At 38.7% G+C, this 27,104-nt stretch overlaps 1 protein-coding gene across 1 annotated transcript in view; it reads left to right on the forward strand.

Moving 5' to 3' along the window:
- Positions 1–27,104, forward strand: part of LOC118247801 (uncharacterized) — a 97,815-nt gene that overhangs the window by 15,620 nt on the left and 55,091 nt on the right. Inside the window, exons 2-4 of the mRNA XM_035546064.2 lie at positions 1,154–1,473; positions 2,934–3,041; positions 3,780–3,865. Coding sequence (XP_035401957.1) covers positions 1,154–1,473; positions 2,934–3,041; positions 3,780–3,865 — 514 coding nt within the window. The remainder of the gene's footprint in view (positions 1–1,153; positions 1,474–2,933; positions 3,042–3,779; positions 3,866–27,104) is intronic.

The raw sequence follows: 27,104 nt of genomic DNA on the forward strand, positions 1-27,104 counted from the left end.
TTCTGATAAGTACCTTTGCGTGTTGCTATTAAAAACGCATGCTACACTCGCTACTCCTACTACATACGGACTTCTGGTTTACTGCTCATTAAATATTCAGATAGTCTGGTGTCTCACTCTCCTCATAAGAAGAGGAACTGAAAATAGCCTTAATTCTGCAAAAGACTAGACAAACGCAAGATTTTATTTTTGTAGTTTACTTCTTAATATCACTAGACTACAGCGTGATACCATTGTTTGTGAGGTCTGTGTGGATTTTGGTTTACCTTGAGAAGATTTGGGCCCCCAAATTTAGAGTTAAAGTAAAATGTTTGGGAAAGGTAAAGGTTGTCTTGGCCAGCATGAAAGCTATTGCTGTGAAAAGAATGAATGCAACAGATTTTTATTTTACCAATTTGAAAATAGCGTGGGTCAATATGACCGCATCAAAGCACTGAACTCCTCCCAGCGCTCGTGTAGCTTCGGTGGACTACTGGATCACACCAGCATATTCTTTTAAGGTAAATGTCAGAGTGAAACCCATTTGATCAAAAAAGATACAAGCCTAATCATTTAAATACAGAAGTTGTTTCCCAAATCTGAATACATCAGGCAAGAGCCAGAGAATGAGAGAGCTATCAGCACGGGACAGGCTGCTCTTCTGTTAGCGCAGGAGCTATGACAGCATGACAAGCTGAAGTTTTGCTGCAGTTTTAATTGCGATGCAGGCATTTTTTTTCCTAACACCCAGCTCTGTGTATTTACCTGCCGGTTTCACAGAATTCGCAAGCACTTGGCATTTGAGAGCCCACCACCTCCAGCTAGGTCAACCCCACCATCGGACGCCAGAGAGCCGCCAAGAATCGGGCTTCCAGCATATTCCTGGCTGCGCAAACTGCTTTTTTAGGGGGCCCAGACGATACGCCTCTTTCGGTTCCAGGGCGGGGGGGGGGGGGGGGCACCCGGGGCTCCTCAAGGGCAGCCTGCGGGGGATCCGAGGAGAGGGGTGTGTGCGCCACGAACACGGGTGGGAGGCTGCCCCCTCGCAATCCGCGGCCCCCAGCGGAGCACATCCCCTGTGCCACCGCCCCCCGGGGCGGTGCGGGGGCCGCGGACAGGTGTGGGCCGGCAGGGGGGCGGGCGGCGGGGCGGGGGCGGCCGGGTTTGTGTGTAGGCAGCCGGGCGGCGCTGCCCCCCGTGCGGCGGCGGCTGCGGCGGCGGCAGCGGGAGCCGCGGCCCCGCGATAAAAGGGAAGGGGCCGGGCGCTGCGCGATGCGGCGGCACCGGCAGGGAGGGGAGCGGGGAAGGAGCAGGAGGGCTGTGCCGAGAGGAGAGACGCCACCCGGCTGGATGTCCGTCCGTCCTCCCGGAGGAATCCCGGGCGGCCCCCCCTTCTCCCTCCCGGCGGGAGGCGGCCGCGCATCGAGGAGGAGCCGCCGCCGCCGCCTCATCCTGCGGCACCGGCCGGCGCTGCCAGGAGCCCGGCGAGCGCAGGTGGGTGGGTGGGCAGCGCCCGCTCCCCTTGCCCCCAGCCCCCTTCGGCCGCCGGACCCGGCTGTGGGGTTTGGGGAGGGGTCGCGGTGAGGGGCTGTATGGGTTGGGGGGGGGGTGCCGGCTGTGGGGCGGCGCCCGGTGCGCACCTGAGCGGCTGCAGCCGGGCTGGGGGCCGGGGGGGGTCCCCCGGAGGTCCCCGTGGCCGTGGGGGGCTGCGGTGGGGTCCCCTTCGGGGCACCCCCGACGGGGGCAGCCAGAGGGTTGCGTGGAAGCGGGGTGCGGGCAGGCGGCGGCGGCGCTGTTTTTTTTGTTGTTTTTTTTTTTTTTACTTTTCTTTTTTTTTTTTAAGAGCATCTTGTTCTTGGAAAATCGCGTTTAATTTCGCTTTCTATTCCAGTTTGTGATTTCGGGTAGAGGCTGTGATTACCGTTGACGTAGCGTAGTGTGCAGAGCGCTCCTTGATGGGCGCAGGTACGCGGGCAGCGGTAGTCACCCATGCGCTCGCAGTGGCGTGGTGAAATGAGTTAGTTTCCGTCTGTTAATGACTTGATAGCGTTTTTCCAAATAGATACGTGCTGGGGAGTATTCGTGCGACTGCTTCCAGAGAATATATGAGCAATTCTTCACTGGAACAAGGGGGAGTACACGCGCATGTAGAAGCCAGTGTTCCCCCGGAGCTCGTATTCTGAAACTTCGCTTTCAGTGAAAACCCTGTTCTGAACGCTGAAAAGCTTTGCTTTTTTTTTTTGCTTTTTTTTCTTCTAAGAAGACTTGAATTTTCTATTTTATCATATTTTTGGGAAAGGATTAAGCTGAGAGTGGGTACTGTGTGTTCAGTTTTGATGTAAGTGTTTAATTCGGCACAGTCTGTGGCATATTGCTCAAACTGCAGTAAGCATGGAATAAACCTAGTGCTTTTCATTGTGTAAAAAAGTTCAAGATCACTTTTACCTCTATGATATGTTCTTCCATATGTTAGCTTCTATTCATATGTGTTCTTTACAAGATAAGTAACAGGAACTGAACAGAGTGTGAAAATTATATCTCTGTAAAACTCTTCATTTTTCAGATGGAAGAACAAATCAAATTAGTTTTTGTATTCACCTAACAATTAAGTGCAGATGTTTTTGTATTCTCACTTCAGAAGTCACCTTGCTCTGTCAAGGTTATTGCCTGTCCACTAACCAACAAGGATAATATAAAAATCTGTAAAGACCTTATCTGTCTTTGAGAGCTCTAAATGTTCTGTTGGGTTAACTGGAGTTGGGATTGTTTTTTTCTGCCTTCCTGAAATTCATTAACCAACAAATGACAAATAACTCAGTCCAAGGATTTTTAACACCCCTTTTGCAAAGGGGAATGCTATAGAATGGCTGTGTAGGAAAAAAGAGTGAGCAGAACCATCATGGTAATAGGATTTGCAGCATTAAATATGGCTAATTTCTCTTCTATGACTACAGGTGGCAGTGTAGAAGCCAAGAACAAAAATTGGCAGAAATTATGTTCTGTATACAAGAAAATGAAGAGAGCGTACTCATGACTAAGCACAGGAACCTGGAAAACCACAGGTATGTGAAGTGATTCATACAACTGCCTATAGTGCTCCCAGTATTTACTGTATTCCTATGTTCCTGGCACAATAGGTATTTCTGGACTAATGATCACTTAATGTATTCACAATAAGAGCCTAATCAAAGTGCCATGGAAAAATCTATATTTGATTACTTAAAAGAACAAAAATACTTTGAAGGCAGTATGCAAGGACAGGTGGGATTTTCAGACACTTACAGTTATGTTAACTATAAAGAATCTGAGCACTAAGTTGCATGATGATTGAGTTAATTTCCTTCTAAACAAACAGATTTCGTATCAATAAACATGGCAGTAATAGCCTGAAATACGGTTGAAGCGGAGAAACATCAGATACAATAGAAAGTTTTCCACATCTGTACTATTTTCTAATGAAAACTGAAGAACCGAAAGCATGAGGAGAGTTATAGACATTTAATTAAAAAGATGTGATTTCAAATGATTGTCCAGTTGTGATGTGTCATTAAGTGTTAAATCTTCTGCAACTAAAAAGTTCTGTTGTTCATTCTTAAAAAAATAAAAAATAAAAATTAAAAGGCAGTACCTAATCAGAGCTCATGATTAGCTCTCATGCTTCAAAGCAAAGGGAAGCATTAGGCTACCTGAGTAATTATTTTCTCATTAATTAGCAACATTAGAGTATAGCAGAGCTTTTCTTGTATGTTTACGTCATTGTGCGGAGCTGGTAGAAATTAGTCCGTGGGTCTGCATTTCAGGATTCCTAGGAAGCCATGGAGGATGGAACAAACTCAGAGCTGGAGCCTGAAGAGTTCTTGGAACTTGTATATGGGAAGTTATCCTGGTAAGAAGTGTCAAAGTGCAACCGTCACCATGTTTGTTAATACATTTGTTCTTTTTGCTTTTGGCTGTTCTCCTTCTACTCTAGGAAGGCATTCTGCCTAAATCTTAAATTGCTTCCAAGAGAACATGGTTATACCACAATGTTTACAGATGAGAGTCCCCTTGTATCAGCTACCCTGCAGTAACTGGTCGTAGGTACAGTTTTAGTTATCCCTGATTGCAAATTAAAAATACAGTTGCAGACAAAATGCTTTATTTCACTGTTAGAATGCACTGAAGTGTGCATCCCATTAAGTATAACGGATCAGCTGTCACCAACAAACCTTTACAGAATCTCAAGGGTTACAGAATTTAATCTAAATCAAACTTTTTTTTCCCCCACTGTTTAAAAAGCATCCAGGTTATTATACTTTCGGGGGCATCCAAGCCTTCAAGTTGTAAGCTCCTTGGGGAGGTGCTGTACTACATCCCTGGGGAATAGTGAGACACTGATCTGTGAGTGGGGCTTGTGGGTGCTGTCAATGCTTTCAAAGTACTCCATGCCTTGGATAGAGTACCCTAAAGAGCTGACACAGTTCCTAATTTCAATTAAAAAAAAAAAAGTGAATGAATCTGTGTCTTCAGAGCTGTTCTGCAGGGAAGAGGAGTTCTAACCGTCTTTGCCTGGCCATCACATTATTGCTCATCACCTGTTACTTCTGAGTGGGGACCCACTTAGGTATAGCTGGGGAGGAAAAAGCAAGCAGCTCTAAGGTCTATATGACCATGTGGTTTTTTATTATTATTACTTATTGAGCAAAACTTAATTATATAAACTTTTAAAAGCTTATATGAATAGCCATGTTTAAGATGCCTGAACTACTTGTGCAGTACAAGTCAGAGTATGCTTACAGCTTTATTAAACGTTGCTGAGTTCATTAGTTTGCTCTAACATATTTAGAACAGAAAATTAAAATGTTATTGGTACAAAATTTTTATGGAGTCTTCCATTACATCAAGTGTTCACCAAAATATTAAATACAACTGGTAACTAAGCAGTGTGATGCTCAAGAGCTCAATCTAGAGACGCTTCTCGATGCTAATTACAAAGTATTGACAGAAATGAATGAAACTACTTGTTAAAGTGCCTTTTGCAGTGTTTAGCAGTTATGTGTTCACAGGATGACTCATAGCATTCAGCAAGTTGTGATGAGTTTCCCGGACATCACTGGAGATTACTAAGTATCTAATGTATTTGCATTACAGTGGGTTACTCTAAATTAGATTTGATGGTGGAAAGGAGAGGAGAACAATTTTCTATCAACTGAAAAATCAGGCCTATTTTATAGATCCGTTGATCAGTATTGAATTTCTTATTGTACAGTACATTTTATACTTTTACAGTAAAATAAAATGGTTATTCATTTTGTCCATAAATACAGCAGTGTGTGTGGAGGGAAACCATCAAGACCCTTTGTTGTTGGAAGCTGTGTACACTATGTCAAGTCTGCTGTGTTGTCTGAGTTCTAACTGAAAGTAGGATTCATAGCAAGAAACCTGAATTTGGAATCTAAATGCGTAACAGCCAATTCTGAATCGGCAAGTTTTGGTTATATAGAATACTATAATGATTAGATGTTGGATGTGTTTTTAGGTACTGCTCTCATTAAGGATACAGCAGATGCTACATCTTAAACTGTCTTCTGATTCTGTTTTGAACTGAAAGTTGTGGCTGGTTTTATGTTCCATCTTCAGAAAACTGTACAAGCCTTTAAATAAAATCCATCATTTCACATGATCATAACAATCACACTATCATAACAATTGGTGTAATCTGTTAACTGATAACTGGCAATCACGCTTTATAATCTATCTGGCAGTTATCAGAAATGTCTGTTAATGTTACCATGGCTTTACACAAGAAAAGTTAAACTTTTACACTTGTTAGTACTTGTATAGGATTGTCTTGGAAAATTCTGTGGGGCTGTACAAAATGCACTAGGCCTAGGGACTAATGAGACTGAATGGCAGAAATAAATGTTTTTTTAATATTTATTTTGTAAAACCTTAACAGGTATCAAGCAGTTCAGTATCAAAGGCATATTTTTAGAAAACAACTAGGATGTCTTATCAGGAAGGTGAGGATGGCCTGAATCAGAGTCCCTGGGGGGAGATGCACAAAGTGGAAGCTTCAGATGGAGGACCTGAGAGTAAAGCTGAAACACAAGGAATGTGTCTGAGGCCATTTAGCTTAGACACTTTGCCTTCTCGTACTAATAAGGTAGCTACCATTTTTTAACTGGAGATCTGATATCATGTTCTTAATCCTAACATTATTAATACAGCTGTTGAACCAAAGGGATAGCTATGACACTTAGTATAGCTGGAAGGGGCTCTTGTGAAAGTCACAATGTGCTAAGTGCATGTATAAAGTAAAACCCCAAGCAGGTAGTCCCACAGCAATATCTAGGCTGTATGCCACTGGGCTTTTATGAGAAGTAAATCCTAATGTATGAGGATGTCAAACTTGTAAAGCAGAAATGATCCTGAAGTTACATTCTGTAGATGAGACCTTGCTCTCAGGTGATGGCCAAGTTTCCTTTTTCTCTAAGAGCATGGTGTTGTTCCTAGATGATAGGAGGATATCTCATCTTGTGGTAAGAAGACTTAGTTAACTGGAGTACAACTAATGGGAGCACATTGTAAATCCATTCTGGAGCATCATGACCTTCCAACTGTATGCCAAAGTAGTTGACAAACAAAAGGAGTCTAGACCATCTCCACCAGCCGGAGAAGTTGGTGGAAAAGTACTGGTGACAGAGCAAGGCTACCAAAATAGTGTTGGAAGCAAAACCTGAGTTGTCAGAAGGTTAAGAATAAAGACCTCTGCAGCAGCATTCTGTACAGTAGTCCCCGTACCCTGTATAAGGGCTAGCAGAAAGGGCACACAGGTCAAGAAGACCCAACTTCTTGGGCTGGAAGTCCATAACAATGCTATATGTAGGACAGAAGTTGACAAAAGTCACATGGAAAAGAGTGGAGAACTGCCTGAACAAATTCAGTCCCATTTAGACAGGAGCCCAGAAGAAAAAGCAGTCAGACCAAAACATTTTCTATACAACTGCTAGAAGACTAAAAGATTAAAATTGAGGGATGGAATACCTAGTTCTGAAGTAAGTGACTGACAGTATAGGTGTACCAGAGAGAAGGAAAGCTATCAGGATATTCATTAGCGGGTCATTGAAGAAGCCTAGTAAGAGGGACAACCAAAAGAGTAAAATGCTTGCAGCTGATGTCAAAATTAAAGATACTGATTAGAGGCTCAGAACAAATGAATACCCCCCAGCAACTGCTTATCTGACTCTTTAAAAAGTTTTAAGAAAATAATTAGCATGGTTAAGCAGCAGAATAGAGCAGGCTGTAAGGAATGGAAAGATATCCTTCAAAAACATGAAACTTGAGCAAATTAAGCATAAAATACATGGTAAAAACAGCAAAAGCCTGAGTGATTTGTAAAAGACCAAGAAGCTTGTCACAAATAATCTTTAAAAACTTCAGAAACAGTGAAACCATTGGGCCAGTAGATGATTAAGACCTAAAAGAGCTCAAAGAAGATTGTGTTGTATCAGGGGGGTACAAGGTGTTTGTGTTCACTGTGCAGGAGCACTGGATGCACCCAAGAGCTGTAGATCTCCCTGCCTAAAAATGATGAACTAGTGACTGTGGCATTTGCCTCACAATATTGCGTTGGTACCAGTAAAGTTGAAGGTTTGCAAATGTAGTAGCAGTCCTTAGGAAGGCTACTGGAAAGCTTATAGGAAAGAACAGGATGAGTACGACTGGCATTCATTCCAGCCAGCTTGCTGGTAATTATAACAAAGACCAGGCCTAATGGATTCATGTACAAATTTGATTTATCAGGAAAGAGTCAGCACAACCTTTGTAGAGCTGCCTCATCAGTCTGAGCTCTTTGAAGACATTGAGGTGGTAAGTGTGATCTAGCTGATGCAGTATGCTTAGGTTTCAGAAAGTCTTTTGAGAACTAACCACCAGTGGTGCTTAGCAAAATGAAACTGCTATGACATAAGAGGAAAGGTCTCTCCTAGACTAATAATTGGTTAAAAAATAGGGTAGAAATAAATTATCTGTTTTCACAGTAGGGACAGCAAAAATGAAAGCCAATTATGAAGAGCCAAGAAGGGATCTTGTGATACTTGTTGACTGGGAGTGAAGCAGTAGATGAAGCTGATATTGATAGGATGAAGTAATGCATGCAGGGGAGAACAATCCTATTATTGAGTCTGTAAACTATTACCACTAAAGGAAGAGTTTTTGTAGAGAGCTTGCCACAGTAAATCCAAGCATCAATTAAATGTTCAGACCTGGTTTAAAAAAAAAAAAAGATTAAGGAAGAATAGCTAACAGAACAGAAACCTGCTACGCAAGTCTATAAACTGGCGTAGTTTATAAACTGCACATCTGGGTGCAGTTCTGATCCCCATATTTAAAGGAAGGGAAGGGGGGAAAAAAAAAGTGGGGAGATATCTAAAACTAGAAATAGGTGGCAGTGATGATAAAGAGCAATTAAATAGATTAGTAATATTCAGCCTGGCAAAGAAACAGCTGAAGATGAAAATGGAAAAAAAAAATCTGTATAGGAGTATAATGGAAAACATGAATAGGGAATGCACATTAACTGTCTCATGTAGTACAAGGCCCAGAGGGGATCAAATAAAATTTTCAAGTGACAGATTGAGAACAAAATAGAGGTTTTTTGTTGTCGTTGTTTTGTTTTTCCCCCACAGTGAATAGTTTAACTGTGAACCACTACAGATACTAGAAGTTTATCTGGGTTGGGCTTTCAGTGCGAAAGCACTACCTCATTCTTAGAAGAACACAAGCCACAGTCTCTGAAAATTAGAGAGGGGGAGGATCCTGTGTCCTGCCTGCTTTCCCTGTTTGATTGTGCTTCCGTAAATATCTGCTCCCAACCTTTGCAAAAGATGCAATATGGGGGCTGGATGTATCTTTGGTTTGACTGAATATGGCAGTTGGTATGTAAAATGAAGACAAATAGCAGACTCCTAAAGAAAATGCTGACCGTATGCCAATCCTGATACATAACAGAATTATTGGTGAAGAAAATGTGTTGAGAAAGTCTTTTTTGTTTGGGGGATGGGGGGACTAATAACTTCTCAAAAGAAACAAAACAAAATAGTTTTCTTCTAAGACTGTAGCGGTCTTCATTATACCACATTGACACCTGAAGTTTAGCGCCTATACAATGTACTCGATAATCTTTGTTCTGAATTGCCAGTGTTCAGCAATTGTTCATAATATGTTGGGCCTTTGTTGTAGTTTGTCTTCAGATTGACTGAATTAAAAACCCAACTGCAAAAAATAAAGCTGAAGTTAGAAAAGCTGGAGACAGTCTTACGCACATAACATGAAAAAATACAGGTTTTGAATCACGATTATGGAGGATAAAATCCCATTTCCTATTAATAGGGTGAGATTACACCTAGGTTCTTACCTTATCCAAGCATTCAAGGATTTTTAGTCAATAGAATACAATAGAATTGGACCAAGTAAGGATTTGGAGAAAATAGGTTATTAAGAATAAAGGATGACTTGACTGTTAGACCTGAAAACTGTATTTAAATATTAAAGGGATGTGAAAATTACAGAACAAGAATTATTTAGTAATTCAACCCAAGTAACAAGTGAAACTAGGGAAGAAATAACATAATGAGTCTGGGAGTGTTGAGCCCTATGAGCGTATGTAAGCACAACCATCAGAGAAGTGCAGAGCTGGAGCAAATACGGTACTGCAGGCCCTGAGGAGTTACAGGAATAGATGTTGGTGTGTATGCAAAGGCTAACTAGCCAAGGAAAATTAGTCGTCTTGGATTCCTGTGGCTAGTCACAACAAACTAGCTTCTCTAGTGGGTGACAGGGAGCACCTAAAGCCAGTTCTACTCTGAATTACCCTCTAGAGGAGCCTTTCTCTTTCCACACAGGCAAGGGAGGCATAGACAGCTGGCCTTGCTAAGTTAAAGTTGCCCTTTGAATACACCCATTCTGTATGCGAGTATGGGACCTGATTTTCTGAATGTTTTAGTAGGTCACCTTTTTTTCAGTGATACTAGAATAAAAATACATACGAAGACAATACTAGCTAAGCCTATTTTTAAAGCTTTCGTGAAGAAATGGATATTTCGGACTTCTTAAAATTCAGATTGTCCTGCAGTTTTCTATACTTGCCTGACAGAGATAAGAGCCATATTAAAAATTAGAGTAAAACACATTTTTGTTTTAAAAAAGCAAAGATTTTTTTTCTGAAATAAAAAGATAAATCACACAGGAGGAGATATGAAGTTTTCTAAACTACTGAAGTTAGGTAATAAAGCCTGTTCGAACAAAGGGATTCATTAATACATCCCACCAAATACACCAACAAACTTTTTCTGTTTCTCAAGCATGGGAGAAAAATCTCATTAGCTTAGTTGTTTTAATGATCTTCTTGAATGCTTTTTTTAAATATACAGGAAAGAGTTTTCCTATATATTTAACAATAGCAAAACATACTTCAAATGGTAATTTTTTTCCCTTTTTAATTTCCTATAATAGAATATGATACCAAAAAAATAAAGTAAAAGAAAAAAATCTTATTTTCCCCTCTATTTGAAAATTTATGTTCTAAGGTAATGATGCTGAACCACTGGCAGTGTGACATTAAAGGAGATTTTAGTCAGCACAGATGACGGTAAGTTTTTTTTTAGTTTTTGAAGAGGTACATTATAAAACAGAATTTCACTAGTACTGTACTCATGGGATTAGACTTCCAAATTATTTAAAACCATACTTTAAACCATAATGTGTGGTCTTAAATAGATAAGAGAACGCAGCAGCTAAGTACGCTTTCAAGCAGTATTTATCCCAGTGTTATCTCAGGAAGCTGACACTACTGTGTATCATTTATTGGATGAAATCATCTCTTTGGAAACTGCTTCAGTTACATTTTTCTGATGCAAAGCCCTCTGAGAAGACAGGGTACATAGTTTAGATTGTGAAACATCTGCATATGTACCAAACCTTTTTTTTTTTTCTTTTAAATAACGGCTAGACTTGATGTTTTTTTGGTATTTTTCCTTTTTTTTCTCCTTTTTTTATGTTGTTTTGGGGAGGGTGCCTGGCTCTGCAGTTATTCTCTAATGCCTTACAAATAGTTGATTGCATTTCTTAGTTTTCATCTGGATGGTTCTTACTGTTCCCGATAATTTAAGTGGTTGTGCACTCAATAATAATAATAATAACAATTCTGAAGTCAAAATGAAAGTCACATGCTGTCCTTGACTCAGATTTCAGTTACATGAAGTCTGTGTTGCTCACAAATAAAGTTGTAAGCTCTTATGAAACCCTAGATAAAATGGAAGCCAGAGCCCAAAGCAAAACAAAAAACTTACTTATCAGGTCTCTGCTGAGCCCAATGACCAGGGACAGACGTACTTCTGACACTGCCTCCTATAGCCTTGAATCTTGCTGGTTCCTGAAAAATGCAAAGAAATTGTAAGTCTGCTAACTTAAGGGGCTGAAACTGTCACAGATTGCTTTTTCTCCTTTTAGATGTGTCTTCTCTTCTGTTTTTTGTTATTGTGTTGTTTTGTGTTTTTTAAACTTCTCTGCAGTTTTACCACTAATCATCATCTAGATTCCCAGATACTATACTTTGCTGTTTATTTTGACCTATCTCTGTTTCCTGAAACTTGTAGATACTGTCTCACTCTTTCCTTTACTCCATGCACAAATAATTTCTAATTGGAATGAATATTTAACAGCATATGAAAGATCTAGATGTAACACTGACCCAAATCTTATTTTGTGAAGTTTAAAGAAGTTTTTACTTTGCTTGATAAATGTGAAAAATCTGGGCTACCGTAAGTGGTAGTGTGCCGCATCAGTTTTCTGATGAGAAATGCCTTGTGAGGACTGTTTGGTTTAACACATTTTACTTCACAAGATAAACGTGCATACAATCAATTACGGAGACCAAGCCAGTACTGTCAACTTCTTCACCCATGTTATCTCAGTTGCTTCCTGTTGTAGTCATTTGCTTGTTGAATTAGGAATTCGTAAAGGTGAAAGCTCCTGTGGAGTATGGTTAATATGCTTTTGAACAGGGGTGTTCTGTTGAGTGGTTCCTGATCTCTCAGGCTGTAGTGGAAGTAGCTCACAAACTCTGTTGCACACTTGGTTTAATATAAATCGTCCCTGGGAACAGGGTTGTTGGAAAAAGAAGTTGAGAATCTTCTGATCAACATTTTCAGTGTTGTAGCCAAGAGGTCAGTCGTGGCTGTGCTTGTTCTCATTTTTTGTGGTCCGGTTCTTTGCTATACAGTTTCTTCTGAATGTGTAGAAGGCAAGGCTGTTCACCCCACGGAGAGTAGTCAGACTATTAGGCTACCATATGTAGAGATGTTGGCTTGTGTTGTGATTGTGCTGCAGTCACAAGGCTGTCCTTTCAGGGAAGCACTTCTCCATCTTTCCCTTCAGACCACTTGCAGAGATTCCTGCTCATCTGCTGAAAGAATGAACACAGGTACCTGACTTCTAGAGGTGGTTTTGGATTCTGGATGGCAGGTCGGAGCAAGTCGCTAGCCTATAGCACAGGGTCAAGGCTACAGTGGGATTTAAAGTTGGTGTCTGTACTTTGGGTTAGGTTGTTTCCATCTTTGCATGGGTACTCTGGATTGTCCTCTGAGGCCTAGTTCTCTTTGAGTTGGTATAAAATCAGATGTTTCTCAGAACTTTGCCATTTGTCACTTTTTAGCTATACATTTAGACTCCAACGTGCAAAAGTTTGTGAATTCCAGCATAGAGCTGTTGAGTTTTCACATGAAGTGGGACATCATGACTAAGGTGAATGGAGATAAGTATGTAAATAAGACTCTTCAGGGTTTGAAGTCTTGCTGATTTCTGTAAAAGTTCTTTTTCATTTGCTCTGTGTATCATTTTTTTTTGTTTTCAGAACTCTTGAAACTGTTAAATCAGGACTAGTTTCTTTTGGATGAAAACCACAGCTCTATTATTGAGAGAATCTTCTATTTAAATTCTAACTTTCAAGTTTGAGCTCCAGCATTGTCCTACAAAGCCAAAAAATAATTTCAAGAATTTCTTGCAAAAAGATCTTGTGAATCTTTTCTTTCACAATGTTTTTCAGTGAAAAGTACTTTTTTTTTTTAATTTGAACCATCTTTTCTCCCACTCCCTTCCCCCTCTTTTTTTTCTTTTTTTTTTTCCGTGTTACAGACAGAACCTGGAAAATTTCAACCTAAAAAAGGTACTGCTTTGCATTTGTAGGACTAGGGCATGGAGGAGAGTAGTAGTGGTGCTCATAATGAGTTTTAAAATGTTTAGTAGGTAGCAGTCATTTCAAGAAGTCTGCTTATAAGTCCTTGATTCAGCAAGTCATAGAAAGCTTGTATGAACTTGTAGCCAGGTGGACTACTTATTAAATACCGTGCTGAGTTGTTCATAAAGCATGAGTGGTTCAATAATTACTTTGATTTCATTTTAACGATTCAAGCTAGAAAAAGTTTTGTCCCATAGAAATTCCCTTTTCATTTACTTCTCATTAATTATCTATGAACGTAGCAAACCTATAAATGATATAAAGTTGGGAAGCTGAAAAATTATTAGGGAGTTAGAATTAAACTTAGCTGTGAGGCTTTTAGGTAGTAGAAGTTTAAGAAAAACATGTAACCATTGTCAAATGCATAGATAGGTGACTTGATGGCAGGTGGTAGTTGGGTAATAATTTTAATGCTAGCAGTAGAGGTTAAGTTGTGCAGTGGGAAGGAAAAGCTCATACCTAGATTTTACATTCACCAGGTACTTTACGGTTAATGCAGTCTGAGATTGTGACAAAAGTTGATCAAAAGGCATACAGAATATAAACAAAAGAGAAAAGAGACCAGGCAAGATATGATGACAGAATACTTAGATATAAAAAAATGTTGTTTTAACAGTATTTTTTTTCAAGTGAGTCTCATTACACAGTTCCAGTTTTTCATCTGAAAACTGTTGCCTGCTCTCTGAGTTCTTTTTTCTGTTATTCCCTAGTGGTCATGCTCTGTCAAAATATGTCCATCTAATTGACCAAATTTGAACTAGGGAGTACTTTTTATTTTATTCAGAAAATGCTATGGGTCTTCACCCTTAAGGGGTTTTTATTTTTATTTTATATTTTATACAGAAGTGTATAAATCAAAATCGAAGACGCAAAGCTTCATCACTTAGACCAAATGTTTATTAAATAGAACAGGACTTTCCTTGGATGATGGTTGTTCATTTTCTTGATTATGTGATGAATCAAATGTTGCTGTGTTGTTGTTGTTGAAATTCTTAGATATTTCTGTTGCCTGCTCTAGTCTCAAATGTTCTTTTACCGTTTCCATTGCCAGCATGTATTAATCCAAGACCCTTATGAGGAAGCTTCTATTCTATTATTTTAAGAAACTAGTTAGACCATTACCATTTAGAAGCACTTAAGTTTTCCACCAACTCTACTGATAAAGATGCTTCTTCTACCTGGCAGCTTGAATAAGTGATTTCCTTCTGTTCCAAGGCTGCGTGACTTTACTGTGTTGTTGTGATCCCCCTCTTCTTTTCTAAATTTCAGTCTTTAGGGTGTTTTACTAAAATGTTCATTATTGTCCCCCTCTAATAAATTTATGTTATGTTCCCACTTCGTCAGGCTAGACTTCTTCCCCTTGCTTTTAGGTGGTATTTTTTGTTTGAGTTTTAGTTGAAGGGCATTAACTTTGACTTTGGTGAGGCATTCACAAAGGAAGACTTGAGCCTAGTAGGGATATGGACTGTGTTTTCTTTCTGGCTAAAGGAAAATGATTGGGATTTCTAGGGCAATTCTAAGTTTCCAAGTTAGACTTTTTTTTTGAATTGTCCTCCAGAGAAAGCCATAGCTTTTACAGAAGGTACCAGCTTAAGTAATACCCTCTACTGTTTCTGCAGTCCTGTAAATGAAGGGTAAATGCTCCTTTCTAATTCTTGTAGCTGCAGCAAAACTGGATTTGATGGCCACTGGTGAAGAACTAGATTCATGGTTGTAGGATTTACCAGAAAAGGAGAAATAAGAGGAACACTTGAGAATTATGACTTCTTTATTGAGTTACAGGGCATATGTGTTCATGTTGTTTTGAACTGTGTGTAATTGATACTGAATATACCTTATTTTAGTGATTGACTTTTGTTTCAGTTTATGGTGACTGTTGGAAATTAAAGAATGCAAATAGTTTAGCAGGGGGGTTCTCAGGGTGGCTGTCGCATAACTGAGCTACAAATACTTGGTGGCTGGTGTCACTGGCTTCATAATGTAGAAATTACTTTTTATCACAGCGCTGAAAAATCCATCCTGTTTTGGTTTGTAGAAAATTGTACTTCTGTCTTACCTGAATTGAGCAGTCTTCTGAAGCTGGTACATGGATTAAAATACTATGTGCTGTTACAAACCTGTCACTAATTAACTCATTTTAACGTGGTTCAGTTCTTGTACTATATCCCCATCCTTGTTCTTGCAATGGAAAGAGTTGAGAATGCTACCAAAACAAGGCTAGCATTGAGATCTCAGAGGTCTTCCTCCTCATCCCTTCATGTGTGTTTGCATAATGGCTGCTTACAGGCTATTATTAAATCAGTGATTATAATATGATACTAAGGTTTTATATGATCTTTCACAATGCGTAAATTCTGGGGCTTTTTGAATAAAATAGCATCTCTGGTCTAAAATAGCTTATTGTAGAATCATAAATACTGGACAACAGATGAAGCCCTTGCTGTGTGCTTTTTTTGCCTTCTCTTGGTTCATTAATTCAGAAAATTTACCTCAAATGTATATGTCTGTGTATTTTAAAGCTGAATTCCAAGCTTGAATTTGTAACACTTCTGTTATTTGTATTGCATATAATGCCCACAGAAACCTGTTGTTGAAATCTGATTGATAAGTTGGCTAAATTAATAGCATTTCTCAAGTTTTAATGAGAGTGGGTTTAATATTTTTAATTCTTGACTTTGGTATTCTCTTACGTACTTTTTTTCCCCCAATACTTCCACATATGTTTTCATTTTCTACATTAAGTTTTGTACATACAGTGGGAGAGGATTGAGGGTGGTGGAAGTATGGAAAGATCTGCAGAGAAGCAATACCTTGTGAATTAGAGAATTAAATTGTTTATTTAATGTTAGTAATTTGCTTAATGCTATACCCAAAGTCTAGGTGGTGAAAGAAGACTTGGGGAATTCCTTTAAAAAGTGATGCTAGAGTAGGAAAGAATCTTAACAGACAGTGATTAATTACTTATTGCAAGAGGGGAGCTTTTTGTATCTCTTCTTGGTTTGAGATGAGTTGCCGTATATTGAGAAGACAGACTGGCAAAAGACTTTCCTGTCTTACTAAGTTTTGAGATCAGGAAATAACTAAATTTACCATGGGGAGTTTACCTAACTAACCACAACCTTTTACTAATATGTTCATTTTGTCCTCACATACAAATTTTGAAATAAAAATGCCAGCACTCGTGTCACTGATGGGAAGTAAAAGGCAATATTTTGGTCATAATCGGTAGGAGGCAAGACTGACGTTCACATGAATTTTCCCCAATTACAGAATGAGTACAAAATATTTCATAGAAAAATAAATTATTTCTAAAAAATTCTGTCATCCTGGCATTTGGAAATGCTTGTGCTTTCCCAGTCTTAATGTTTTGTCTTTAAAAGTGGTTTTCTAAAAAGTAGGAAATCCTTTATTTGTTTGAAACGTTAAATATTTTCTTTTGATTTCAGTCTCCAGCTAAAAACCTAAGACAGCCCTCAGACTCTTGTTTTCAAGGTCAGAAATACCGTTACACTCTTTTAAAACCCCTCTGCACATCACAGGATGTGGAATTTGCTCCGCAATGATTCTGCTGTGCTCAGTATCTTGCAAAGAATTAAGAGGTTGACAGAGAATCTATCATTTTGCCTAGTACTCTGTTAAGGCAGTTGATTATTCTTACTGATAATTTTTACAGTTTTAACTCCCTAAGTCACACTTGGAGATGCTTAATTTTTACCCCTTAAATCACTGATGGCTTTTCCTACATCTTCTCCAACTATTTTTTTTAGCATCTTTTTACGTACAGTTCCAATGTCTGCTTTATAGTATTGTTCTCTCCATACACTGAAAAAGCAAGATTGGCAAGTGGTTTTCTGTTAGGTGTCTAGGGATGGCCCTAATCATTCTTTTGCTGTAACATTGTTTGCAAGGCACATGTGAAATGACTTCTTCAGTGACCTAGGACTTTCATGAAGATAGCTGTGGTCCAGGTTATGGTCCCAGGCTTCAGACATGCACTGACTTGCTGTGTTTTTAGAGGGGTATGACACTGCATTCACATTGTATTTTTTGCCTTCACTGTGTGTTGTGTATGCAGTTGAGAATTTGGGGAAATACCAGGTCTGACTGGCGATAAGTCTTCTGATAAGAGGGTATCTGAGTCTAATGACGCTCCTTTAGATCTGATTTTGCTGAATGAGCATTAAGAGTAAGAAAACTGTCTGAAATTGTATGTTCTTTAAATCCTTGCATTTTGTAATGATTAAAAAGTTAGTCAATTACATGTATGCTTACTCACATTTAACATTACACTTTGCAATTAAGTCAGTGAACTGTACTTTCCTCTTATATGGGGGAAAAACTAGAAAAATTTTACTTTTTTATTATTATTATTTTTACCAAACTTTAAAAGCTATTAGGAACTCCCCTGTTCCCAGTTTGCCCCTTTGCAGTCTACTTACTATCTTTCCATTAAGTTTGATTTTTTTGTTGTTGTTCTTTTTTGTTGTTGTTTTTCTTTTATCCCCTAAGATAGAGGATACTCATGCAGGCTACTGTCACTTTCTTTCTTGTGTGATCTTCAGCACCCTAAGGTCACCTATCTGGGGTGCCTTTGTTACACCAGTACAGGAATTAGCCTGGCTGGGTGACTGCAAAGGCAGGTTTATAGCATGGGGTTTGGAACTGGATGACCTTTAAGGTCCCTTCCAACCCAGGCCAATCTTTGTTTTGAGCCTTTGGGGAGAGGGGGTAGAGATGCAAAGCAAGAAATTAGTCTTATCACTGGGAGCTGTGAAGGGGCAGACAATGCACAGCATGGGGTCAATCATGCAGGACATATTCAGGCAAAATGGTGCAGAGCGGCACTAAACAAGGCAAAAGGCATTAAAATTTGATATGGCATGGAATTGCAATAGTGTTGTCACGGTACAGTGGGTCTTCATCTCATGCCGTATAGTCTGCTAGTGTGTATGCAGAAGGCTGGGTCACATGCAATGGATGAGGAGCAGTTACATTTCTGTCAAGCTAAAGGCTGTGTGGATTGCCCAGCTATAGATAAACTAAATTTCTAGAAGAGAGGGCAGCGGGAATGACAACAAATTATGGAGCATATAGAACAACTGTTGCAGTGTTACATCAACTTCAAAATAAAAGATGCATGCTAGGATTGAGTTATGCTACCTTGAGTTTTTGAGAGTTAAGTGTGCAGCATACTAGAACTTGAAACTAAAAATGGAGTTGGGGTGTGAAAGCTCAGGCATTGTTGCGACTGAAGTGAGGTCTATCTAGAGGAGTGTATAGGCCTCTGAAAACAGAAAACCAGAAGACAGTGACCAGAAGACAGGGTGCTCCAGATAAAATTCTGTAGACAGTCCTTATATGTGGAAAAAATTGTAAACATCTTGATATTTTTCTGGAAAAAAAAAAAAAGAGTTTCTTTCAGAGCTAAATGTTTAAACTTATAAAAACTGGGAGATCACACATATCATATATGTCATGAAAAATAGGGGAACAATGTAGTTCTGCACTGCTATTCCAAAAGCTTTTCTTTTTGTGTTCCCTAGTACATGCTAAAAATATTTTCAATATCTTAACATCTGCATTACTATGAAAAATGGTATGTCTTTTTGTTTTCAGCTGTGCTGTTCTTGCATTACATTTTGTTCTGTGCTCTCTTCATTTGGGATGTGAAGTCATGTTCTTTTGTCAGTTGTGTACCTAATTGCCCTGACTCTGAAACTGCACTGTGCACCACGTGGAAGAGGTTGTTTCTTTTGTTCGGCCTCAAAAGAAGTTCACTCTGTATCTTGGGAATATGGAGTTAATAGATTGTGAAAGTGTCTTCTGATTGGCAGAGAGAGGCGGGGAGATAGGGAGCAAAGCCTTTCTATGTAGAAAACATGAGGCTGAAGACAGGCTGGATGTGAGTGTATTTTGCATACTACTGTGTATTAGTGCATCTAATCTTAAATGCACCAGTATGTCCTATTGATGTCCCCTGCAGCATGGGATGCATGGGTAAGGGCATGCCCCTGACAGGCTAATGAGCACTGTGTTGGAAGAAGGTGCTTGAGTGAAGGAGGGCTGTACTTCTGATGCGTGTCTCAAGTAGAGGAAGCAAAGCAGGCAAAAAATAGGACTGTGATTGTTGTGAACACAAGAAAGGGAAGAGAAAAGTTAAGACACAGTGGTAATGAGGCCAAGATAGTAGCAGGTGAGGGGACAGCTGGAGGTCATTAGCTGTTGGATGCTGCTGCTTTCCAGTACACTGCCTGGAACACCAGCTGCCTTTATTCCTTTCTCTCCAAGTTGGGGCACTGGAAAAGATGATGCCCACATCATAACTGTTGTTAGTTACTCAAATGACTCAAGCAACAGAGCTGAATGTTAATGCTCTAACTTTGACAATTGCAGTGCTGAAAGACAACAGGTTGCCACACAAATGAATTTTACTGCCTGGTTTGATTCCTCACTGCCTCGTCTCCATCCCCCACCCCCCTTTAAATCTGTAGAAATTCTGCAAGTACAGAATGCACTTTAAAAGAAATGTTAAGGGGTCAGAGACAGGCAGACAGAACGGGGAAATGCTAAAACTGAGGTTGCATGTTACTTCAGTTTTGCTTTCTTGGATGTATGTGTTGGTGTAAAATGTTCTATTAAATGGCAAGTTTTGTAGTTGTTTCCCTACCTCCCCTCTACCCCAGAAGAAACATGCCTGTGACAAAATGGTGTTTATGGGATGAATGAGGGATATGTAAGGGATTAGATGATCACAGATATTCCCGAGTTGGTTTGCTTGGACAAAACTGTAGAAGGCATTCAGCTGCCCTAGGCAACCTCCTTCTCCCAGGGCTTCCTGTTGACTACCTCCATCTGCAGCTCCCATCTTCTGGGCAACAGCACTCATACCAACAGCTGCCTCTGGGGTTTACATACGTTTAATGTTCTCGCTCAGAAAACTGCTTGTGGTAGGGGTTTCCCTGTTTTGTACCCTTGCTGTAAGCCAGCAGCATAGCAACAGTTCCAGGCTTCATACAAGCTTCCTGTGTGTTTCAAAAGAGGTGCTGGGCCGTGCGGGCAGCCTTCATTTATCATTTTGAAGTAGCCAGCATCCCACTAATGGTGCGTACACTGTACTTTGGGAACATCTCATCTCTAAATTTCTTGTCACATGAGCAGGAAAGTGTGAATGACATAGGGCATTGGACAAGGACAAAGGAGGGTCTCATGGCTAAGACATCAGGTGGTATGAGAGGGAACTGAATTCTGCCACTGTTGCCCATACCAGTGTTTTTGTATGAAGCTGTTGTTTTGTGGCAAACTGCTAAAGTGCTGGGGTATGTCTTATTTTTTGGATTTCCAAGTCAAAACCAGGAACCACGTGGTCATTTAAAGCCAGGTTCAGATGACTTGCAGTAAGAAATTCAGTATAAGTCACAACCTCTACTACAGAGTAATAGGCAGTGAAAATTAACTGTTGAATCGATGACATGAGACTGGAAAAATCCAACAACCGAGACTGGGAATTGTTTAGTGTTTGAATTTGCAATAGCAAGTCAAACACAACTTACTGGGACACCCCACACCCCAATTTTTGATATTCTCCAGAGAGCAATGTGCTTAAATAGAAGTGTTTGAAACCAAAAAGACAATAGATATGCCAGTTAATCTATAGCTCTTTTCTATATTAAGTTAGTTTTAAATAGCATTAAAGGCTTAATTTAGCGGAGCACTTAGTAAGGCATCTAACTGCATATTTGAATTGAGGCCAGGATTGATAAACTTGGATACTCTGTGATAATACATTCTAATATGAATGCTGAATCTACAATGGTTAATGTGTATGTCCCAAACATGTCTGTGCTTTGCTTCTGCTGATATTTGTTTTTTGTAACTTCCAAAGCCAATTTATTTGTGGTTTGGGGTAAGAAGTAGTTCATGCATTTCCAGAAAGAGTGGGGTACAAATGATATTTTTTTTTTAAGTAATGAATTTATAAGCAAAGGATATTCTCTAATTTACCCAAATACCTGAGATGTGTGGCAGAGCTCAAGCTTGTTTTGTTTCCTTTAGCACTTTTTTGTTCAATGGTTATTGCATCATTTGCTGTCTCCATACAAGATTGTTACAGAAGCCTGGAGAGGGTGTTCTGAGAGCTCAGAGACCTGTAAAGGAAAGAATTCCTTTGAGTAGACTAGCATTAAAACAATACTCATTCTTAATTTATGGGAAAGCATTGAAATTATGTCTGAAGGGTCACTGTAATAAGGTCTTTACCTCATTACAAAAATAAGATACTGACAGTTTTAAAACAAAACACAATGATGATAAGAGAAGACTTTTCACGACTTCCAGAAGATAGTAGATCTATGGGCAGTTATCCTCTAAAAGGAGGGGACGAACTTTAAAATTCACTAAAGCAAAAACATGAACGAAGAAGAAGAAAGGGAAACTTTAGTGCAAGGAATAGGGAGTGTAATGAACAACTGATATGTAGAACAGGTCCATAAAATAGTAGCAGGACTTCAAAAATTTTTGGTAAAGCCATTTCAACCCAAGCTATCCTAAAGAGAAACAAAATAATAAGATACATTGCTTACGCCTGACTTTTCAGTAGAAAAGTATTGACTTCCTTTTCTATTTCCTTTAAATTCCTGTGAAAGTTTTTCAAGTTATTTCATTGTGGCTTGGCTAGAGCATCTTGACCAAATGTTATTTAAAAATCTTGTAAAATCTTTCGTAAATGTATAGGAAATTAAAAAAAATATTCCTTAGATTATGGACTGTTACAATTTCAAAAGTTAAAATTAATCTCAGTGGCTTTGTTCCTTCTACATCTCCATGTAAATCAAAGGAAGACTCAACTGAATGCTGTGCTTTCTCTGCATGGGCATGATGGCTTCTAGAAAAGAATATCTTTAGGATGCGAGAAAACAACCAAAATGTGTACATTCAAAACAAAACAGCATTTATGGTAAGGAAGAGTGTATTTGATTATTTTAGCATAAAATATAAATGTACTTGTTAATAGACCTATGAAATAAATACTTTCAGAAAGTACTTGGTGGTGTAGAATGGAGTTTTGCACTGTATTCTCATAAAACTAAATAAAGCAAGTAATATTTGGCTTTCATAATACATTTGACCAACATATTAAAAAACATGGTTTTAATTAAAATTTATTGAATCTATTACCTTTGTATTTGGGGGGAAAAAAGAAATGAAGTTGTTTCCATTTTGCTTGTAGTTTATGATCTCCAGCTGAAGGATTCTATCTGGAAATCCTCCCATAAATTGAGCATAAACGTTGATAAAGTACAAAACAGTATTTTACTGTACAGTGATAGGGCACTTTTCTACTCTGCTAGTTATAACAGCCTTAATTTTGAGGCTTTCTGGGGGCAAAATTACCATTTCTTTGCTGTATTTCGGGTGATCATTTAGTGATCATAGCTAAATCATAGGAAACAGTAATTTCAAATTTTCACCTTTTCTTTAAAATGAAAACCTAAGTAAGTTTTATGAAGATTACTTTTAAATACCTCTCTCTGCTAGGCAAAATACAAAAATAACATAGTATAATTTTCTTTTGTCCTTTCTTTTTGTAGGAGTTATTATAAAAGTAATTATATCAGCTGAATTCCTTTCCTCTTCCAAATCTAGACTTATGTTTAATTTCTCTGCATCTATAAAGACTTAACTCTTTTTTTAAAACCAGCAGGCAACAATGACTTAAAGAATTTTCTCATCAAGGATATAATCCTCTATTCTTGTATTGACGCATCTGGATAGGATATATTCTTCTGGTTTTTAATCCCATCTGGCTGGTAGTTGTAGGAAAATCACGTAAATGGATAGATGATGCATCAATAAAATAGAATGTGCCTTAATCCAACAATATGTAAAACACTAAGTATGGAATAGTAATCTGTAGACTTCACTATCCTTCTGGAATAATCTTTCTATAAAATTATTTTTCACTACCATTTTCTTTTGTAGCATTTCAGACTCAGAAAAACTCAGGTAGTTGATATTGGCTTAGCGAGTAATCTTTTATTTTATTTTTGCCAATTCTAACATATATTTAAGGCCATTTGAATGTTTGTTTAATATTTATCCAATTTCCTGTATATATCTATATATTCTTATGTATACGCATGTATCTCATGATTTGATATATACATACGCACAAATAATCGCCCATATAAAGAGAGAGATACATACATATAGAAAACATATGGGGTGTGTATATATACTTATCTAATTTCCTCTGATTGTTTCCAGCCATCGTTACTGAGACAAAATGCTTTTTCTTCAACGGCAATGCCTCTCTCAGTAGATGAATTATGAATGTACTTGTCATGTGTATATAATTCCTTTTGCGGAACTACCCCTACAGAGAACATACTGAGGGAATATTGCTGGGTATTTCATATCAACAAATAGAGTGAAGATAAAATTTTGACACAGAAGCCAGTGACAAAAGTCTTACTGACTCTAGTGGGATGAGAATGGGGGGGGAGGGAGGGGGAGCAATAATACACACTAATATGTTAATTCAACGTTGCCACCGATTATATCTTGTGCTGCTTCACCATGATATAGTGACTGTACACTACTGTTCAGCTTATAAAAATTAATTCAATTAGTAGCAAAGTATAGATAAATCTCAAAATATATTAGTGCTTTTGTTGTGAATTTTTGCAACAAGTTAAAATACTATTAGAAAGGTGTCCAATAGAATTGACCACTGTTAGTTTTAAATGCTTTTATGAGTTTGTTGTAATGTGCTTTACTTTTTTGGAAAAAAGTATCTCAGTTGTAGATTCTACAGTAGCGTAGTGATCAAGAAGAATATTCACAGTCAACTCAGCAGAGAATCTTCATGGTATTACAGGAGGAAGAGTAGTGAAATAGTATGTGGAGTCTGGGGCTGCATGACTTGAACATACTGTGCTTCTGATGCACATCCTTCTGCAAAGAACTACACAAACGTGACTGCTTGTGTGTAGAGTTAAGAAGTTAGGTACAGGACTATGCTCAGCCCTCTGTAGTCTCATAGTCGTCAAATCCTTCAGCGTGTATGTGGTCTTCCATGGTATGTGTGAGTGCTTAAATGTCAAAATTAAAGGATATGTTTAAAGTCTTGCAAAACCTGTACTGTCTGTGATGCTGAAGTCCATCTGGTCAAGTGTAGAAGGTAGAGCTGGTATTCCTGTGCATGACTTGTACTAAAAACAGGGTAGATTTGAAGTGTGAACCCAGTGTTTTGTCGCAAGTTCAATGAATAATAGGGAGGTGTTGTAAAACTGCATATTCTTTTTTATCTAAGAAGAAACTGATGCGTTGCTCTGTGGAAAATGACAAAGGCAGAAGCTAGATGTTGATATTCTAGATGCTAGTGTTTGTGATATTAGAATATCATATACGGTAGCATTACAATTTTAAATGCAACTTATTCAGAACATATATATTAATCTTGTTTTGAAAATGTACAGCTTACTATATGGTAGTTTAGATACGGTAATTTCGCTAAGAGTGGCCAAGAAGAAGTTGATAGTTTGGAACAAGCCAAACTATTTGTGGTTGCTGTGTGCAAAAGCCTAGAACAAGCCAGCAGGAAATAATACCAGGGTGGGAAAGTATTGTTATGGTTACAGAGTATTTTCTTTAAAGGAGAGGTGGATATCTAAGTAAGAATCACTGAAACTTAGGTAATATTGTATTATACAGGAAGTAAAAAGACTGAAAGATAGTAATTGTCTTGTGCACTTAATGGCATTTTGTTAGTTTCCAGTAAAGAGGGATTTAATTAATGTAGGAATAATTTGTGGAAGCTTTGTTACAAAAATATACTTAGCTTTTTTTTTTTTTTTTTAAGTGGAATGCCAGCACAATATCTTGCATATTTTGGCTCTATCTCTTTGTTTTTAAAACAAAAACTTTTTTTTCTTTTGGTGAAGTGGATTAAGAGTTCTTTTAAAAAGAATAAAAGTGCAATTATACAAAAATAATTCATGTAAACTCTTGTCATCTTTTCAGTATACTAAAAACTGTAAAATAATTGCATTTTTGCAAAAAAAAATACATGTAATACAAAATTAATACAAAATACAATAAAATTGTAATATATAGTAAAAATCTGCTTGAAGTGGTGCTATAAATCTGAACTGTAAAATTCATCTACCAAACATCCTCTTTAATTACAGACACCCTGTAGAACTTAATTACAAACACCTCTGTTGTTCTGATCCTGAAAAGCAGGAAGCAGAAGACCATTAAATACTTCAGAGTTCCTGTTTTGATTTTTGGAAAGACCCTCTCCTCTCCCTCCCATGTTTATGAAGAGGTACTGCATGAAGCATCTGCTGACCTGCCACCTGTCCTCTAGGACCAAAAAGAAACTGTGACAAGTGGCTTATTCTTTTTTCCTGGCTACTGCACTACATTTATCCAGTGATACATCTGAGAGCTGACTTGTTTGACAGCATTTGTAAGCCCATCGCTGTAGTTCACTTGAATCTAGCTGATGGAATTGCATGTTCAGGACAGAACTCCTTAGCTGCACAATAGCACTGAAGCTCTACACTTGTCCCTGGTTAATGTGCCAGTCTCATTCCTTGTCCATGCTGGAGGACACAGAATTGATCGTGTTGGGGGTAAAGGATGGAAAGAAGCAGGGATAAGCTCCCATGAGCAAAGATAGTCTGCTCTCTGTTAGAGTGAAGCTCCATCACACCACACACATTGTCCATGTCACAGCTCTATCTTCAGCACATTTCTTGAAAGTAAGAAGAGGGAGGACTTAAATTGCCAGGTGAAAAATGTTCATGTATTCCTGACTGTTTTCCATAGTTTTAGTGCCATTTTGACTGTGCTATGAGATAGGGATCTTGGAGGTGAGGGACTTCCCTCTTACTTTGCTTTTGACAAGCATACCTAAACATGGAAATGACCTGTTGAACCTAGTAGTACAGACACTGGCTATTGCAATTAGATTAAAGAACCTCATTTAAGATAGTTTTACAACTTTGCTAGAAAGTTCCTGACTTGGATGCAGGGAACATAAAAGATGCACTATGAAGTACACACAAGGTATACCCAGGGTCCCGAGTGTATTGGGGCTGGAGTTCATCTGTATAAGAACAGTGAGACAAGGATCCTGGGGAGTCCTGGAGGACAGGAGTCCGGGAGAAAGACATGAGGTGGAGGAGATGCAACTATTACAACTGAGATCAACTGAGATGAGTGGCACTCAGGCAGGTAAATAGGAAATATAAGCAAGCAGTCCCAAGAAGGGAATGAGAACTCAAATTTAGAAACCTGTGGGACCAGAAACTGGAGTGGAATGAGGAGCTGGAGACAGTGGGAGAGCATGACCGTGGTGAGGGCCAGTGCTTAGTATCTTAAGAGTGAAAGAAGAAAAACTATCGTAAGGCAAAAATGAAGGGTGTAACAGCAGAAACATCAAATTTGAGAAAGTAAGTCAAAAGTTGTGTGCCATTCAAGTACTCTTGTATTCTGTGAAGAGCCAAAGATTTCTGAACGTGGCCTACCATCTCTTCTTATTTGCCAGGTGTCATTTTGTAGCTGATCCTCTGTCAAAATGATGGCTTACATGGAAGAGAGCATCTTAATGCTGTGGTTTGTCCCTCCATTAGTACCAATGATAGAGGTCTATAATACGGATCCAAGAGTTCTGCGCTGTGGTCACGCCACTCTCCAGCAAAAGTATTCTACACATTTTCAGAAGGCTTTAAAAATATACTGAATAAAAATACATTGAATAATAAGGTAGTAAATCAGGTGCTGAAAAATTATCCAAAGTCGGAATTAATTTTGGCAATGCTATCTTAGTTCATTGAAATTC

This window comes from Cygnus atratus, chromosome 1, assembly GCF_013377495.2.
Source record: "Cygnus atratus isolate AKBS03 ecotype Queensland, Australia chromosome 1, CAtr_DNAZoo_HiC_assembly, whole genome shotgun sequence".
Taxonomy (NCBI): domain Eukaryota; kingdom Metazoa; phylum Chordata; class Aves; order Anseriformes; family Anatidae; genus Cygnus; species Cygnus atratus.